The sequence below is a fragment of the Sciurus vulgaris genome, assembly GCF_902686455.1.
Source record: "Sciurus vulgaris genome assembly, chromosome: 3".
Lineage (NCBI taxonomy): Eukaryota > Metazoa > Chordata > Mammalia > Rodentia > Sciuridae > Sciurus > Sciurus vulgaris.
This window is the reverse complement of record NC_136463.1, coordinates 113,917,204-113,933,812: the sequence shown is the minus strand read 5'-3', so window position 1 is coordinate 113,933,812 and position 16,609 is coordinate 113,917,204. Positions and strand designations below refer to the sequence as shown.

At 34.1% G+C, this 16,609-nt stretch overlaps 1 protein-coding gene across 3 annotated transcripts in view; it reads left to right on the top strand.

Annotated features, from left to right (window-relative positions):
* WDSUB1 (WD repeat, sterile alpha motif and U-box domain containing 1) overlaps positions 1–16,609 on the top strand; it is a 44,088-nt gene that overhangs the window by 17,097 nt on the left and 10,382 nt on the right. The window contains exons 6-10 of one of the 3 annotated variants that reach the window (XM_079131800.1): positions 3,933–3,966; positions 5,730–5,770; positions 5,847–5,953; positions 6,939–7,118; positions 15,838–15,978. In XM_079131800.1, the coding sequence (XP_078987926.1) occupies positions 3,933–3,966; positions 5,730–5,770; positions 5,847–5,953; positions 6,939–7,118; positions 15,838–15,978 (503 nt within the window). Of the gene's footprint in view, positions 1–3,932; positions 3,967–5,729; positions 5,771–5,846; positions 5,954–6,938; positions 7,119–7,526; positions 10,483–15,837; positions 15,979–16,609 lie in introns of those variants that run through there. The other 2 variants (XM_079131801.1, XM_079131799.1) reach the window with 2 other exon arrangements.

Genomic DNA, 16,609 nt, shown 5'->3' with positions numbered 1-16,609 from the left:
GACAGGAGTCAGGGTCAGGCTTAGGCTTTTATTAACAATGTGCTCTAAAGAGAACTAACTTAGGGTTCCACGAGAACTACCTTAATCCCTTCTGAGGACAGTATCCAGTGAACTAAGGACTTCCCATCAGGTCTTACCTCTTAGATGTTCTACTAACGTTTCTCAGATTGCCATGCTGAGGATCAAGACAGTAGTATATGAACCCTTGGGGGACAAACCACATCATAACCATAAGCATGTATGATAAACACAAAAGGAGGGGAATTAAATTGAAAAAGATTGTAGAAATGATAGAGGATCTGGAAATTGTCGTAACTTTTTCAAACTTTATATAGCATATTTAGAAAAACTCAGGAAATTTTGAAAGCAGTTCTAACATGCTAGGCCTAGCTATGGGAAATAGTGTTAAAGGTGAAGTAAAGAACCAGGTGCATAACTATTATCTCAGTGACTTGGGAGGCTGAAGCAGGAGGATCACAAGTTTGAGGTCAACCTCAGCAACTGAACAAGGCCCTAAATAACTTAGCAAGTTCTGGGGTTAGGGATATAGCTCTGTTGGTAGCATGCTTGCCTCGTAAGTACAAGGCCCTGGGCTCAGTCCGCAGCACTGCAATAAATAAATAAATAAATAAAATAATAGTAAGTTCTTTTGCAAAAATAAAATGAAAAGTTCTAGGGATGAAACTCAGTGGTAAAGCTCTTTCCTAGTATGTGTGAAATCCTGGGTTTGTGATCCCTGCTGGAATTGTAAGGAAAAAACAAAAAAAACAAAAAAACCTTCTTTTTCTTGAGTTGAAAACCAAATGAGAAAGAAACATAGCACAGATGGAGTGGATAACATGACTTGATCTGCAGCTAACTTGCTCCCGGGCTGTGGCAGCATGGTCCACTGCAGACTTCTCTTGCAAGGGCAGATTGGTGAATCTGTCTGTCTGTCTCTCACACACACTCAGACAGACAGACACACACATAACTGAGACGACTTACCCCTAAACTCTCTAGTCATCTGTCATTCTTTATCTGCCAAGTAGGAGAGGGAGTATGCCAAGAATCTTATTCTAGAAGAGATGGGATCTCCCTCAAAAGATGCTTGTTTATATTTTATTTATTTTGTAAGTAATTAGATTAGTTGGAGTTTTATTGTTATGAGTCAGGCGTGGTTTTAGTAAACAGCCTTCTTTTACTCAATAGTCACTAACAGAAGAAGGCTTAAGATCACCTTTCCTAAAACTCAGTTCATCTCTTTTTCCTTTATACACCCTGTTATCACTAACAATCTCTCTCTTCCCAATGCAGTGCTCATAAAGATCACTAATGATGATGCCCCCACCCCCATCCTGTACTGAAGATTGAACCCAGGGGTGCTTTACCACGGAACTGCATCCCATGTCCATTTTATTATTTTTTTATTTTGAGATAGGGACGAAGTTGCTGAGTCTCAAACTTGTGATTCTCCTGCATCAGCCTCTTGAACTGCTTCTCAAGTGACATGTCAAAGAGGAGTTAGTTTTAATTGTATCTGGTGGTAGTCTCAGAAGATGAAATTTCCTTTTAGTTTTTTTTTTTTTTAAGTGTTATTTTGACAAAAATGAGAATTATATTTGAGACAAAATGTAATGGGAACTGGATGGGAGGATCATTTTGTACGTAAACTTAGCATAGCTGGGCTCTAAGCGAGCTCCAAATGAAATTTGTGCTATCATCCCTTTAGAAGCAGTAGGGTTAAGTAGAACTGGCCTTAGGTCAATTAACCAAAAGCCTAATCACCTAAATCACCTAAATCATTTAAAATTTTTAAGAAATATATTTCAGTTGGCCAGTTTTCCACTTAATAAAATCTTTTTTTTAAAAGATAACATTTTTTAAAAAAACATTTTTTATTTTTTAGCTATAGATTTATCTTTTATTTATTTTGTTTATATGGTGCTGAAGATTGAACCCAGTGCCCCATGCATGTAAGGCAAGCTCTCTACCACTGAGCTACAACCCTCACCCCAATAAAATCTTTAAAAGTAATGTTTAATGTGCTCCTTATTCTCAGTTATATTGCTATAACTGGACACCTGGTTTCTATAGCTCTTATGAAAGTATTTTTGTTTGTGGATACTTGTTCAAATTGGTTTCTGTAAGGGGTTGAGCACTGAGAAATCCTGTCTGCCACCTTGCTGATATCACCCTATAGTTTTATTTTCTTTACTTTTTTAAGAATTTTTTTTTTTTGTAGTTGTAGATGGACAGAATGCCTTTATTTTGTTTATTTTTATGTGGTGTTAAGGATTGAACACAGTACTTCACACATGCTAGGCAAGTGCTCTACCACTGAGTCACAACCCCAGCTCTTCACATTTTGTTTTTATGGTGTGTTATAGTTGTACATCATGGTAAAATTTATTGGTACATACTAAGATATGCACACAATATAATTTGGCCAATATCCCTGTCCAGCACTTCCCGCCGCCCTTCTCTTGTTCTACCCCCTGGTTCTTTTCCTCTGCGCTACTGATCTCCCTTTGCTTTTCATGTGATAACACCACCACTACCGCCACCTCCACTTTTCTTTTCCGTTTTGCTCTCTAGCTTCCACATAGAGAAAACATCTGATCCTTGACCTTCTGAGTTTAGTCAGAATGGTCTCAATTCCATCCATTTTCCTACTAATGACAAAATTTCACTTTTCCTTATGACTGAACAAAACTCCACATTTTCTTTGTCCTGCTGATGGACACCTAGGCTGGGTCCATAATTTGGCTATTGTGAATTATGCTGCTATAAACATGGGTATGCATGTATTTCTATAGTATGCTGACTCTAATTCTTTAGGATAAATATGGAATATGTAGTGTATTTTTTAAAGGATGCTCAGAAATAGTGGACTTTACCCTAAGAATTTTAAATACAGTCTAGTGATAATAACCTCTATCTTGAGGAATTTAGGACTAAATAATTATCTATAAATTATGCCTGGCATATACATACTTAGTTAATGTTACTTGCTAGTATTTCTCTCTTTGTTTTGAATGTTTTTTTTTCCTATATCCAGAATGTGCTTCCTGTACTTTATTTTAGATTTGAAATTTTAAAGTATAATTCCTATTTTGAATTTATAAGCAAAGATTGAGATTATTATCTGTCATTAAAATTGGATAGCTTACTGAACAAGGAATTTTAAGCTTGCTAATAGGTGTGACTCCTGTAGTTGGACTATAATCAACTACCTTTCAATAATAATGAGTACAAATATTACTGCTATAAAAAGGGTAGTAACACTAGTCTTGCTGATACGTTTTCTCACAATAGTGGCATAACGACTTTCCAAGAGGAATAACCAGATAGAAGAATTTTAATATGTTGTTTTAAATTGTGTGCTTTGTGTTAATAATGTATTATTAACACAAATATTTGTATTTTCTTTGCATTTCTTTTTTCCCTGCAAGAATAATTCTGCATGGTTGCATTTAATGTAAAAGAAATCATTAGTCAACACCAAGTTTGGCATTATACTTCCAAAAATGGGTACCAAGCTGTATGTACATTGATTAGTAATTAGGGCATTACCATATCTATGATAGAGAACAGAATTATCTGAAACAACTAAGTAACAAGTAATAACTTTTCTTTTGTAATGATTTTTTCCTTTTGGGTTACTAACTTGATATGGAGTTATCTTATTTATCACAGATGCTTGTTCTGTTTATGTCTGTGAAGTATAATTAGTATATGCTGTTCTAATAAAGTTCATAATTTTCTGATAGATTTTATATTTGGCATTTTTTAAAATTAAAGTTTATATATACGAACAGAAAGAGACTGCTTTCTAAATGCTTATGTTTATTAACCTTGAAAAGTTACTAAGATAATTTAGATTACTAATTATATAAATGTATTTTGTTTTTATAGAACTTTTCATAATTAATTTTATTTTTCTTTTAAAGATCAGTGGATAAGTCTGTCATGATATATGATACTGTAAGTATTTCATAATTTTGTGTGTGACCTAAAATATGTTTATGAAAAAATTCAACTTTAAATTTAGTTAGGCATGGTAGAAAAAGTAGTTTTCTTCTATGTAGTATGCCCAATAATGTAGTATATACATTCTCACAAACACTAAGAGTCAGAAAAGTAATGAATTGTTTCTGGGATAAGCTCTTAAATATTTCAGTAATGATTTTAAGATGGACAGATTTTAAAATCTGATCATAGGAAATACATAAGAGCACCAATAGCCAAAAAATTACTTTCAGTAAGTTATTAAACTCTTATATCAGGCTTCCATAACAACAAAGAATGAATGTTTAGCAAACCAGGGATTTCGGAGAGTGTAACTGAAAGTGACCTACTACTATCTTGGAGTCTGGGTAGATTTAGACACTGGTATAAGATCAAGTTACTGTGAAATTTGAAAAAAGGATCCACAGATCTACCTATAGATATATATGGGTAAAGAACAAGAGTGTGAAGAAAAATGAAGGTTATTTTTACATATAACAAAATATGATTGAGAAAAATAGGAAAATATTCTTGAAGAGAAAATTGGGGTTGAATGGAACCTTATAATGATTTAGTTTAGGCAGTACCTATATCAGCAAATCAAAAAAGATGTCAAGCCAAGTAATCTAAACTAGTACTCCACATAAAAATTCAAGTCACTAAAAGCTCTAACAGGAAATGGGAAAGAATACTCAGTGTAGATTAGGTAGATCTTTAATAATTCATCACTTGTGTGTGTTTGTGTGTGTGTGTTGCTGGGGATCGAGCCACCCAGGCTTTGTACATGCTAAGCAAATGCTCTACCACTGAACTACATCCCTAACCCTCTCGTAACTTCTTATGGTATTTTTTGTGTTTGCAAAAATAGTTATAACATTAAATTTTCTTTGTAAAATATATATAGGGGCTGGGGCTGGGGCTCGTGGTGGAGCACTTGCCTGGCATATGTGAGGGAGGCACTGGGGTCAGTCCTCATCACCATATAAAAATAAATAAACAAAAATAAAGGTATTGTGTCCATCTACAACTAAAAAAAATTAAAAATTAAAATATATATATATATGTATATATAAGTCCCAGTTAAAGAACCTGTATATTGGTTGACCACTTAAGTATATTCAAAATATGTGACAATTTCTATTCACTGATCTTACAATGTGTACAAGTCATATACCATAGCAAAACCACAAATTATTTCATTTAATAGATGTTCATTTTACTACTAGTAAATTCAAACAAATCATCAAATGCCAAGGGTCTGTTGTACAAAAACCTTCTAAGAAGGTAGTCAGTAGACAACAATGCTAGTGATCGAAAAAGAATGAAATAAGCATTTGATACTTTGTGCAGTACTGGGGATTGAACCAGGGCCTATTGCATATGAAGCAAGCTCTCTACCATTGAGCTATATTCCTAACCCTTTTAAAATTTTTATTTTGATAACGGTATTATACTAAGTTGCCCAGGCTGGCCTTGACTATGATCCTATTGCCTCAGTATCCCACCTAGCTGGAATTATAGCATGTACAACCACACCCACAGTACTAGATAATATTATTAGTTATAAATACCATTCTCAGCTATTCAGTGAGTAAAGTTCCAACTAATATTAGTTGCTACTAATACATATTAGAATATGTATAACCCTATAAATAATTTGTCAAGTGAACCTTTGTCAGTAATTGCTCTTGCTTGAGTAAATATTAAAGCTATTTTTTTCTTTTTTTTTTTTTTTCCAGAACACTCAGAATGTACTTCACACATTGACTCAGCATACCAGGTCTGAACTTACTCTTACTTTGTATTAATATAATTAAAAAATTAGAAGATATGTAATGTTTGTTTTTATTAACTAGGTATGTCACAACATGTGCCTTTGCACCCAGCACCCTCCTACTTGCTACTGGTTCAATGGACAAGACAGTGAATATCTGGCAATTTGATCTGGAAACACATTGCCAAGGTTAGTAAGCTTATCATCTTCAACCAAATACAACCCACTTACCTCTGCGATCAGAAATTTAGTAACTCTTTTCTCCTCTTTCATTCTCCTTTTCTGTCTTTTATTTTATTGTGTTAGGGGTCCAAGTCAGTGCCTTGTGCATGTCAGGCAAGCATTCTACCACTGAGCTATATCCCAGCCTGAAATTGGGTAAATCAGAAGCCAGTGTTAAAGTAGTTGACCTACATTAAAACTGTTGGTAAAGACTTTGAGTGCACATTCATATCACACCTCCCATGGTTTTGTAAGTTGCATTTATACTGCATACTAATTTTTCAGATAAATATAGCCTGAAGACAGAATAGGAATTATAGTAGTATTTTACTGGCTTTGTTTTTGTTTTATGAAGCAATGTTGGCACATAATTTAGGAGTTTATTTTTGTCACTGTAAGAATTAACTCAAAATGGTGGTGCTGACATGCAGATGATAGAGCAAATAGAATACCTTTGCTGGTATGAGTTTTATATGATAAAGAAAAATTGTTTTTCTGGAGTGAAAAAGAAGTTCCAAAAGAGTAATATTTAATATAGTATTAAGCAATATTAAGTAATACTTCATACATAGTGATAATGAATTTTTTGAAATTCTTAAAAGGAAGTTAGCCAGGTGTGGTGTTGCATGCCTGTAATCCCAGTGACTCTGGAGGCTGAAGCAGAAGGATTCGAAGATCGAGGTCAACCTCAGCAATTTAGCAAGACCCTGTCTCAAAATAAAAAGGGCTGGAGATGTGGCTAAGTGATTAAGTGCTCCTGGGTTTAATTCCCAGCATCCCCTGCCCTCCGCAATAAAATAAAATAAAATAAAATAAAATAAAATGAAGTAAGTTAAAGTAGTAAAACACAGATTTAAAGGTTTTTTTCATTTACTTTGCAATTCATAGTGGGGATGTTTATAAAAGAAAGACTCTGTTGTTACTTCACTTGCCTTTTTATGTGTGTGTTTAGCAAGGAGCATCGAAGATCAGCTGAAGCATTTTACTGAAGACTGGTCAGAGGAGGATGTCTCAATGTGGCTTTGTGCACAAGGTTTAAAAGACCTTGTTGGTATCTTCAAGATGAATAACATTGATGGAAAAGAACTGTTGAGCCTTACAAAAGAAAGTCTGGCTGATGAGTTGAAAATTGGTAAGATTAGTGAAAAAGTCTTAAAAACAACTTTTAATTATTTATTCTGAGGTTGACTTTAGTAATTATAACAATAACAGTAATTATTCTGGTATATGCTATTGTCTAGAAGGAGAGTATATTTTTATTAGATTAGGCAAAAGAAAATGTTATATAGAATTTTTTTGGGTAATTAAACCTACCTTGTAAATGGAATTTTAAAAACTATTTAAAAAATTGACATGTAGTTGTTATACCATAAAATTCACTCTTTTAAGTGTACAATACAGTGATTTTTTGTGTTTTGTGTTTTCTCAGAGTTGTACAGCTATTGCCACTATTTAACTTTAGAACATTTTTATCACCTCAAAAAAAAAAAAAAAAATCCCATGCCCATTAACAGTCACTGCCTTTCCCCTTTGTTTCTAGGTCCTGGATCACTAATCTTTCTGTGTATATGGTTTTGCTTATTCTTGACTTTATATAAGTGGAATCATACAACACGTGGTCTTTTATGTCTAGCCTCCTGGCATGTTTTCAGGTTTATCCATATTGTATCATGTGTCAGTACCCCATTCCTTTTTATGACTACTATTCCATTGTATGAATTTATCACTTTTTGCATATCCATTCTTCAGTTGATGAAATTAGGGTTATTCCATCTTTTAGCTATTATGAATAATGTTGCTATGAACAATCTTCTGAGTTTTTGTGTGAGCATCAATGTTCATTTTTCTTGGGTAGATAATTAAACCAAATTGTTGGGTTATAGCTTAACATTTAAGGAGCTGCCAGGCTGTTTTACCTATACAGCTGTGGTATTATACAATCCCATAAGCAGTGTATGAGGGTTCCAGTTTCTCCACATCTTCATTAATACTCATTTGATTTTTAAATTATAGCCATTCTCATGGTTGTGAAGTGGTTTCTCATTCAAGTTTTGATTTGCATTTCCCTAGTACTGATGATGTTTTCATAATCCATATGGGCTGTAGTGATAAAAATCTCATAAACTGGGTAACTTATAAACAACATAAATTTATTTTTCACAGTTCTGGAGGCTGGAAAATCCAAAATCAATGTACTGGCAAGGTATTGTCTAGTGAGGGACCATTTCCTGTTTTATGGATGCTAGGCAAGTGCTCTACCACTGAGCCACAACCCCAGCCTCTCTCTTAATTCTTTCATGTGTGGATATCTAGTTGTCCCAGTACCATTTGTTGAAAAGACGGTTCTCTTCCCTTTGAATTTTCTTGATACCCTTGTTGAAAATCAGTTGCTCATAAATGTGATGGTCTTTTTCTGGAATCTTAATTCTGTCTCATTGATATGTCTGTTCTTAGGCTGATATCATACTGTCTTATTGTATTTTTGTAGTAAGTTATGAAGTTGATACATACGTGTCCCACATCTTTTTGATTTTCAAAATTTTGGGGGCTATTCTGGATCTCTTGCTTTTTTTTTTATATGTATTTTAGGATAAACTTGGCAGTTTTTGCAGAGCTATCTGATTTTGATGGGAACTATATTGAATATGTATATCAATTTAGAGATTTGCATTTACAATATTAAGTCTTCTAATCCATAAACAGAGGATTTTTTTTTCCATTCTGGTCTTCTTAATTTCTTTTAACAATGCTTTGTAGCTTTCAGGTTTCCAGTCATTTTTTGGTCAGTGATTTTTTAATTTAAGTCAGTGATTTTTAGTATATTCATAAAGATGTGCAATCATCGGCCCAATCTAATGTTCTGAAGAACATTTTCATTCCCCTCAAAAAAAAAAAAAAAAAATTGTGCTTGTTTTCAGTACTTCTTATTCATTTTCAGTACTCTTTATTCTTGCCTCTTTTAAGCCCTGGCAGTCAGTAATCTACTTTGTGTCTTTATGAATTTGCCTGTTCTGGATGGACGTTCCTTATGAATGAAATCATACAATATGTCCTTTTTTTCTTTTGGTGCTGGGGATTGAATCCAGGGCTTTTAAGATGCTAGGCAAGCACTCTACCACTGAGCTACTTCCCTAGACTTTTCTTATTTTGAGACAGGGTTTTGTCCAGTTTCAGAGGCTGGCTTTGAACTTTCAGTCCTCTTGCCTCATCCTCCTAAGTAGCTGGTACAGATGTGAACCACTGCACCTGATAATACATGCGTCCTTTTGTATTTAACTTCCTTCATTTAATATACTTTCGAGGTTTATCCATGTTGTTGTATGTTTCAAGCACTTCATTCTCTTTTATGGCTGAGTAATATTTCATTGTATGCCTATACCACATGCTTATCCATTCACCATCTGATGGACATTTGTTTTTTTCCACTTTTGACTATATCTATAATGCTGCTGTGAACATGAATATACAAGTTTTTGCATGCCTATATGCTTTTTTGTTTGTTTCCTTTTGGTTATATGCTTGAAAGTGCAATAGCTCTGTGTTCAACACTTGGAAGATCTGCCAGACTATTTTCCAAAGCAGCTGGATTATTTTACTTTCCCATCAGCACTGGGACAAGTTTCTTATCCTTGTCAACATTTCCTGTTACCTGTTATCTAGCTTATAGCCATCCTATTAGCTTGAGGTTTATTTCCTTGTGGCTTTTATTTATGGTATAATGATATGGAACATTCTAAGTGCCACTTGGCCATTTATTTATTTTCTTTCCTTTGCCTTTTTGGTTTGTTTTGTGGTACCAGGGTTTAAACTCAGGGATGTTTTAAACAGAGTTATTCCCTGGCTTTTTATTTTGAGACAAGGCCTTGCTTAATTGTCTAGTCTGGTCTCCTACTTGCAATCCTCCTGCCTCAGTCTTTCAAGTAGCTGGGATTATAGATGTGCACCATGGAGCCCAGCATCCTTTGCCCATTTAGAAATTATTTGTCTTTTTTGTTATTGAGATGTAAAAGTTGCTTTTGTATTCTGGATGCCAGATCCTTATCAAAAACAAATTTGGAGTCTTCGTGCCTTATTTTAATAAACATAATAACCAGACACTCTTATCAATATGCTATAGTAAAATCTTGAGCAGAATGTGCAGGAAATAGGATATCTGTGTTAACATTTATTGTTAATAAAGAGTACAAACATTTTACTATAGAAAACATCTTAAAATATAGTAGTATACTTTCCTTAAATAATAAATATGACCTTTTAAGAAGTTAACAGAGTTGGCAAGGGGACCACAACCTATAATCCAGCTACTTAGGATCTAAATTCAAGGCCAGTCTGGGCAATTTAGTGAGACCCTGTCTCAAAATAAAAAAAGTCTGGGGATGTAGCTCAGTGGTAGAGTGCTTGCCTAGAGTGTGCAAGGCCCTGGGTTCAATCTCCAGTACTACAAAAAGCAGTAACAACAAAAAAAAAACTAGAATGAAAAATTTTTTGAAAATACTTAGGTGGTAAATCTACGTAGCATGTTGAGGTCATACCATTAAAGTTATTTTCGTATTGCTAATAACTTCTTTGCTTTATAATTTACTCATTCTTGAGAGTAGGTAATAGACTATAGGATGTCTTTTATTTTTAAAAATTCTGGTAAATTTAGCATCTTAGTTGATTTCTTATTTATCTCACACAATGAATCTTTATCGTATCCAGTAGAAGCACTTGACAGTATGAATCAATTTTAGATTCAGCAAAGGTTATTTGAAAGTAAAAGCATAAGAAAAAATGAATAGAAATAGAATTGTTTTGGTTGTTAAGAGAAATAAAGAATAAGAGATTCTTATAGGATTAAGTTAATGGCTTGAAATATTTTTGTAGGATGAATCTCAGGTTTAGTAGTGATAATCAATGAAAGTTAAAGTTCAGTGAAATGTTAAAAGTTCAATGAAATGACAAGTCCACTGGTAGTTAATACTGAATTTGAAAAACCATTATGAATGGAGACAAAAATGTTGCACATTTTCTAATAATTTTATGTTGAATTTGTATTTAAAGTTTGGAAAGTTGGGAAACTCAACAAATTAGACAACAATAAATTGAGTAAACAAACTACGTTTATTTTTTCACATAATCCTGAAAAGTGTCTTCATTCTAAAGGCTCAAGAAGCTAACTTTAATCTTCTACAAGTGTTATTTTAAGATACAGTGAATTCATTATAGTCTTGAATTTTAAGTAAGACAGATCCTTCCTCCAAACAGCAAATTGGACTAATAGAGAATTAAAATTGGGTCTGAAAATAAATGTAAAAGGCAAACCAACGAATGTTACCTTTTATATGCCTAACTGTTTTGCTTGCATTTACCTTGTGGTATAATTTTTAAAACATTTCTAATGTCAGTATAAATTAATTCTGAATTTGCTTAATGTTCAACATGTAGAGGAAGTTGATCGTGCAGTAAATGTATACTGGAGTATGAAAGATCAAAGTATTATATCCATTGTTTGACATTTAAAAATTGTTAAGGATTAAACAGTCTATCAAATCTTCTATCCGTGGGTTTTTTGAAAATATACAATAAAGGACTTTCTGCATATGAATATTTGAATTGGGTGCTTTAACCAAGGTTAATAGCCATTTTCTAGGACTGCTAATGAAACCTAGGAGTACAGGAGGCACAAAATATTAGTTAAGGAAGTAAATCCTTATATCTGGTACTAAATTTGCATAAGGAATGTCCTGATAGATTACAGGTTCAAAAGGTCCTTAATATTGAGAGGAATATCTCTTAAGGCATTTGTGAATTCATGAATTTATAAACACTACTATAATAACATGTCTTAGAGTTTGAAATTGTTGTAAATGATAAGAAATTTAGATTGACAAATGCCAAGAAACTATTATATGTCATGCTTATATTCACATAATCATTATGCTTATATTCACATAATTGTTATGCTTATATTCAAATAATCATGAATCACACATTTCTAATTGGGAATGAGATGTTTTCAAAGAGTTTGCTCTTCCTTTTGATCTTTTCTTTCCAAGAATCCTAAAAGCACACAAGAATTTTTTTTTTTTTTTCTAATTTACTGTGGTTTGGATAAGTGTCCCCCAAAGGCCCAAATGTTAAAGGTTTGGTCACCAGGCTGTGGTATTATTGAGAGATGGTGGAACCTTTAAGAGGTAGGACCAAATGGGAAGATGTTAGGTCATTAGGGTTGTGTCCTTGAAGTGGTTATTGGTGCCCCACCCCTTCCTTTCCTCTGTCTCTTGTTTCCTGGCTGCCATGAGACAAGCCGCTTCTTTTGCCATGTGCTCTTGCTGTGATGTTCTACCTTAGCAATGGGGCCAAGTGATTTGGACTGAAAGAATGAACCAGAATAAACCTTTCCTCCTCTTGATTATCTCAGGTATTTTGTCACAGTAATGGAAAGCTAACACAGAATTGAAAAATAGAACACAGATTCCTTTTCAAATTTTACATATCAACTGTCTACCCTTCCTTAGATTTTTTTTTGGAAGTTTCATGTTTGAGTTCCTAGCAATGCTTCATTATGGAGATTTTTCACTTTTCTAAATTGTGAATGTAATTGACATTGTCATTCTGCATGTCATCAAATATTTTTCCTCTTTATATATAAAACATATGGGTGGTTTGTCCTTACCCATTTATATTGTGAAATTCATGAGGATATCTTGCTACCTTGTTTTGTGGCAAATGTTGTCCATGGAATATGTTTACTGTCTAGTTGCTGTTTTTATGTGGGGATTCAGAGAAATTAAAAATATACTGCTTCTACACTTTCATCAAATCCTTAAAAAACAAACAAACAAAAACTTACTATGCCTATAGTTGTATTTCTTTCCAATTTAGTTTTTATATCTTATTTTTTGTTTATCATTCTAATCAGTTTTATTTTATAAAATTTTTTTGTCAAAAAATAAATAAGAAACAATTTTAAAATTTTCTTTCCAAGATACTAGCATTGATTGGGTTCTGTTCTTTTCCATGGGGCAGTGGAGACCAGCTTAATGGTCTGTGCGTGGTAGTTGCCAGGCTCCACTGCTGTCCTCTTCTCCAGCCTCTAGCTAATAATGCTGGTTGTGCTGCTTTGGCAGTGTTGCTTAGAGGACAGAACTGGGAAGAATAAAGGGCACAAGTAGAAAAACCTCTTGCCCATTTATGTACCCAAATATCTGTCACTTCCCTTCTCCCATTCTCAACCTAGATGCCTTTGTTTCCTCTGGGAAAGGTGAGGAGGGTACTGGATTTGGTGGCCCATTTTACCTTATCATAAAAAACCAGCTGCTGTTTCAGGAGTATAGTAGATAATAGGCAGATACTGCTATTTGTTACGCCGAGGGTTTGGCCATCAGATGGTAGGGTCCTTGCTTTCTGAGCAGTTAAGTTTATAATACTTCTTTCTAAAACCCAGCAACAAAAGGAGATATTTCTGGTAAGCTCTTTGAAAATGGTCTGGTAAATGTCCTCCAGAGAGCAAGGTGATCTCACTCCTGTGTGTGTATGTGTGTGGTACTGGGGATTAAACCCAGGGGTGCTTTGCCCCAGAGCTACATCCCCAGTCCTTTTTACTTTTTGAGATAGAATCTCACTAAGTTGCATAGGCTGGCCTTGAACTCTTGATCCTCTTGCCTCAACCTCCCAGGTCATTGGGACTATAGGATGTGCCATCACACCTGGCTTCAATTTTTTTTTTTTTCAGTTGTAGATGGACACAATACCTTTATTTTATTTGTTTACATGTGGTGCTGAGGATCAAACCCAGTGCCTCATACATGCGAGGCAAGCGCTCCACTACTGAGCTACAGCCCCAGCCCTAGCTTTGATTTTTAGATGATGTTAAGCTTATATAAGAATAAGACCTAATTTAACCTTATCTGGGGAATTTTTAATTAGGTCCTCTCATATTCTATATTATAAATATATAAAAATTATATTAATTTACATGTATGTTTTTGACAGGAAAATACTTTTTTTCAGAATACTGCTTTTTTCAGAATATCAATTGCCCTTTCTGATTGTAAACTGTATAATTATTCCTTTAAGTGAGATCTTACTGTGTAATTTTACAAACATGACCTAGAAACACTCAGGAGAGTTAATTAAGCCCTGTGGAGGTAGAGTTTTACTTGGCACATTATCAGGAAGCAGACTGTAGTCACAGGAGGTTTTCTACCATCTCATCAGTAATAGGTGCACCTCAGTACATCTTGGTCAGATCAAGTGTTCAATCTGTTGGTCTCACCCATCTATTTAAATTGCCTCTATTCTCATTTCCCTCCTTACTTAGCTTGAAGTATATGAGCCATCATTTTAATTCCTATTTAATCCTCCAGTTTATTTGATGAAAATAAAAATACACAGTTCAGCTGATCTTCAGAAAATGTGGCATTGTGGATGGATCAATCCTGGGAAGAGGTGATCTCCGTGCACTGTCATGAGTTATTCTCTGACATAATTACATTAAGTCTCTGGTGATCAGATAACAAAGTGCTTGACTTTAGAGGCACCCTTTGCTATGTAGGCACTTTTTAATAGCTTTATACTGAATCTGGGTAGTGATCTTAAAGAATCTGAGTCAAACATATTTTGCAAAATCATTCAACAGTAATTATTTTTTTGTTACTTTTTAAAAAAATGCCTTAGAGATCCTCAGTTTGGTTTCAGCAGCTTATATATTAAAGAAATCTTAGGAAAGTAGGCACTAAGCAGCAGGCCGCTGCTAGGCTGACTTGCCATATTTATATAAATATGGGCAGTAAGCCCCAATAGAATTAAATAGTTCATTACTCGTGGCACTGAAGGCATGGCCTTCATGTTCTAATTGATTCCCTTTCCCCCTATGTCTCATGGGAGCCATTTGTGTTTGTGTCACAGCTGAGGAACCCTGAACTTATGAAACCCCCGTCTTAAAAGGGGACTGTTAGCAGACTAGGCCAAGAGGAAGATGTCTTCATACTGGTTATGAACAAACCTGCTTTCTGCCTGGGAAAGAGTGTGTATCTGACCTCCGAGGACATTTGCAAACTTCCTTGAAAAGATTATACAAGACAAGAAGTATCCTAAGATGTATATAAACACCCTGGGGAATTACCTCTCAACAGAAATAGTGCTGGTTTGGCTTTTTATGGGAACTATGAAGCGTTCTGAAATATAATTCTTTTCTTCTACCCATCCTACCCCAGATACCTCAAACTAAAGTAGAACTGTCAACCAGTTCTAAAAATATAAGCAACCAATAACACTAAACTTCCTAAAATTAATTATATTAGACTTCTAAAATTAAAAATGAAATTTGTGCATACTATTTTGAACAGGCAGATGAATTTGTCATTGTTTCATATAAGAATCAGCAAATATATCTCATTTCATTATTATAACATGGGTTTTTAAAATTATTCACCTGAATTTTCAAAGTTATTAGTAATTTTTTTGTTATAGAAATTTTTAATCTTTTTTATGGTGCTGGGGCTTGAACCCAGGACCTTGCATATGCTTAAGTATGCACCTTACTACAGAGCTATATCCCCAGGCCATGTTATATAAATAAACCAATAACATGAGCCTTTCTGGTTTTGTGGTGTCAGTTTGTGGCAACCTGAAATTCTTGAACTTTCAGATCTAAGGTGGTTTAAAATAAACTACCAACTAGCTGCTGACATATCTTGACCTATAGATAGTATTCTGTATTACAAAGATTCACAAAGGAATCTTTAACAGACATTTTCTTGTGGTAAAACAGTGTCAGAAGATTTTTGGTTGTAGTAGATAAAAATATCTTTTTGCTAAGGACTGGCATAAAAATTGCCAGCCCTAACAGAATATTTTCTTTTCAGAATCTCTAGGGCTGCGTAGTAAAGTGCTAAGGAAAATTGAAGAACTCCGGAACAAGGTGAAATCCCTTTCTTCTGGAATTCCCGATGAATTTATATGTCCAATAACTAGAGAACTTATGAAAGACCCTGTCATCGCATCAGGTATGTGTGATACCTACCAAGTTGGCAGGGCACATTACATGCCAAACAAATAAATATTGTAGACAGTTTACAGAAGTTAACTTAAATGTGGAGAAGTTTCAATATTCCTGTTTTCTCATATATAGTTTGTTCTTTGGAAAAACTCATTTGGCTTTAGGTGAACAACTTAAGATTTTCTAATAAAATTGGACAGGTTTAGAGTTGAGGCACTTAAAGGATTTTTCAAGTTTCACTTGAACTTGTGAAACATGTATTTAGTTGCCAAAATAAAAAGATAAAATACCATTTTTAAGCTAGACTGCTGAGAATAATTGTTTGTCATAAATTTAAACAAATACAGAGAATAAGAATTTAAAGATGATGTAGCATTCCACATTATTAATCATTGTCCATAAACATATCCTGTATGTATGTAGATATAATCAGAGAATTCATATTCCATTGTGGGGTTTTTTGGACCTCAAACTTCATTACACATTTCTGCATGTTGACTTAGTCTACATAATTCTTACTCATAATACCTTGACTCCTCTACTAGTTGGTGTGTGTGTGTTTGTTTGCAAATCTTTTGTTGTAGCTCCATAGTGCTAACATTTCAGTTCATGTTTCTTTCTGTTATTATTACTTAGGG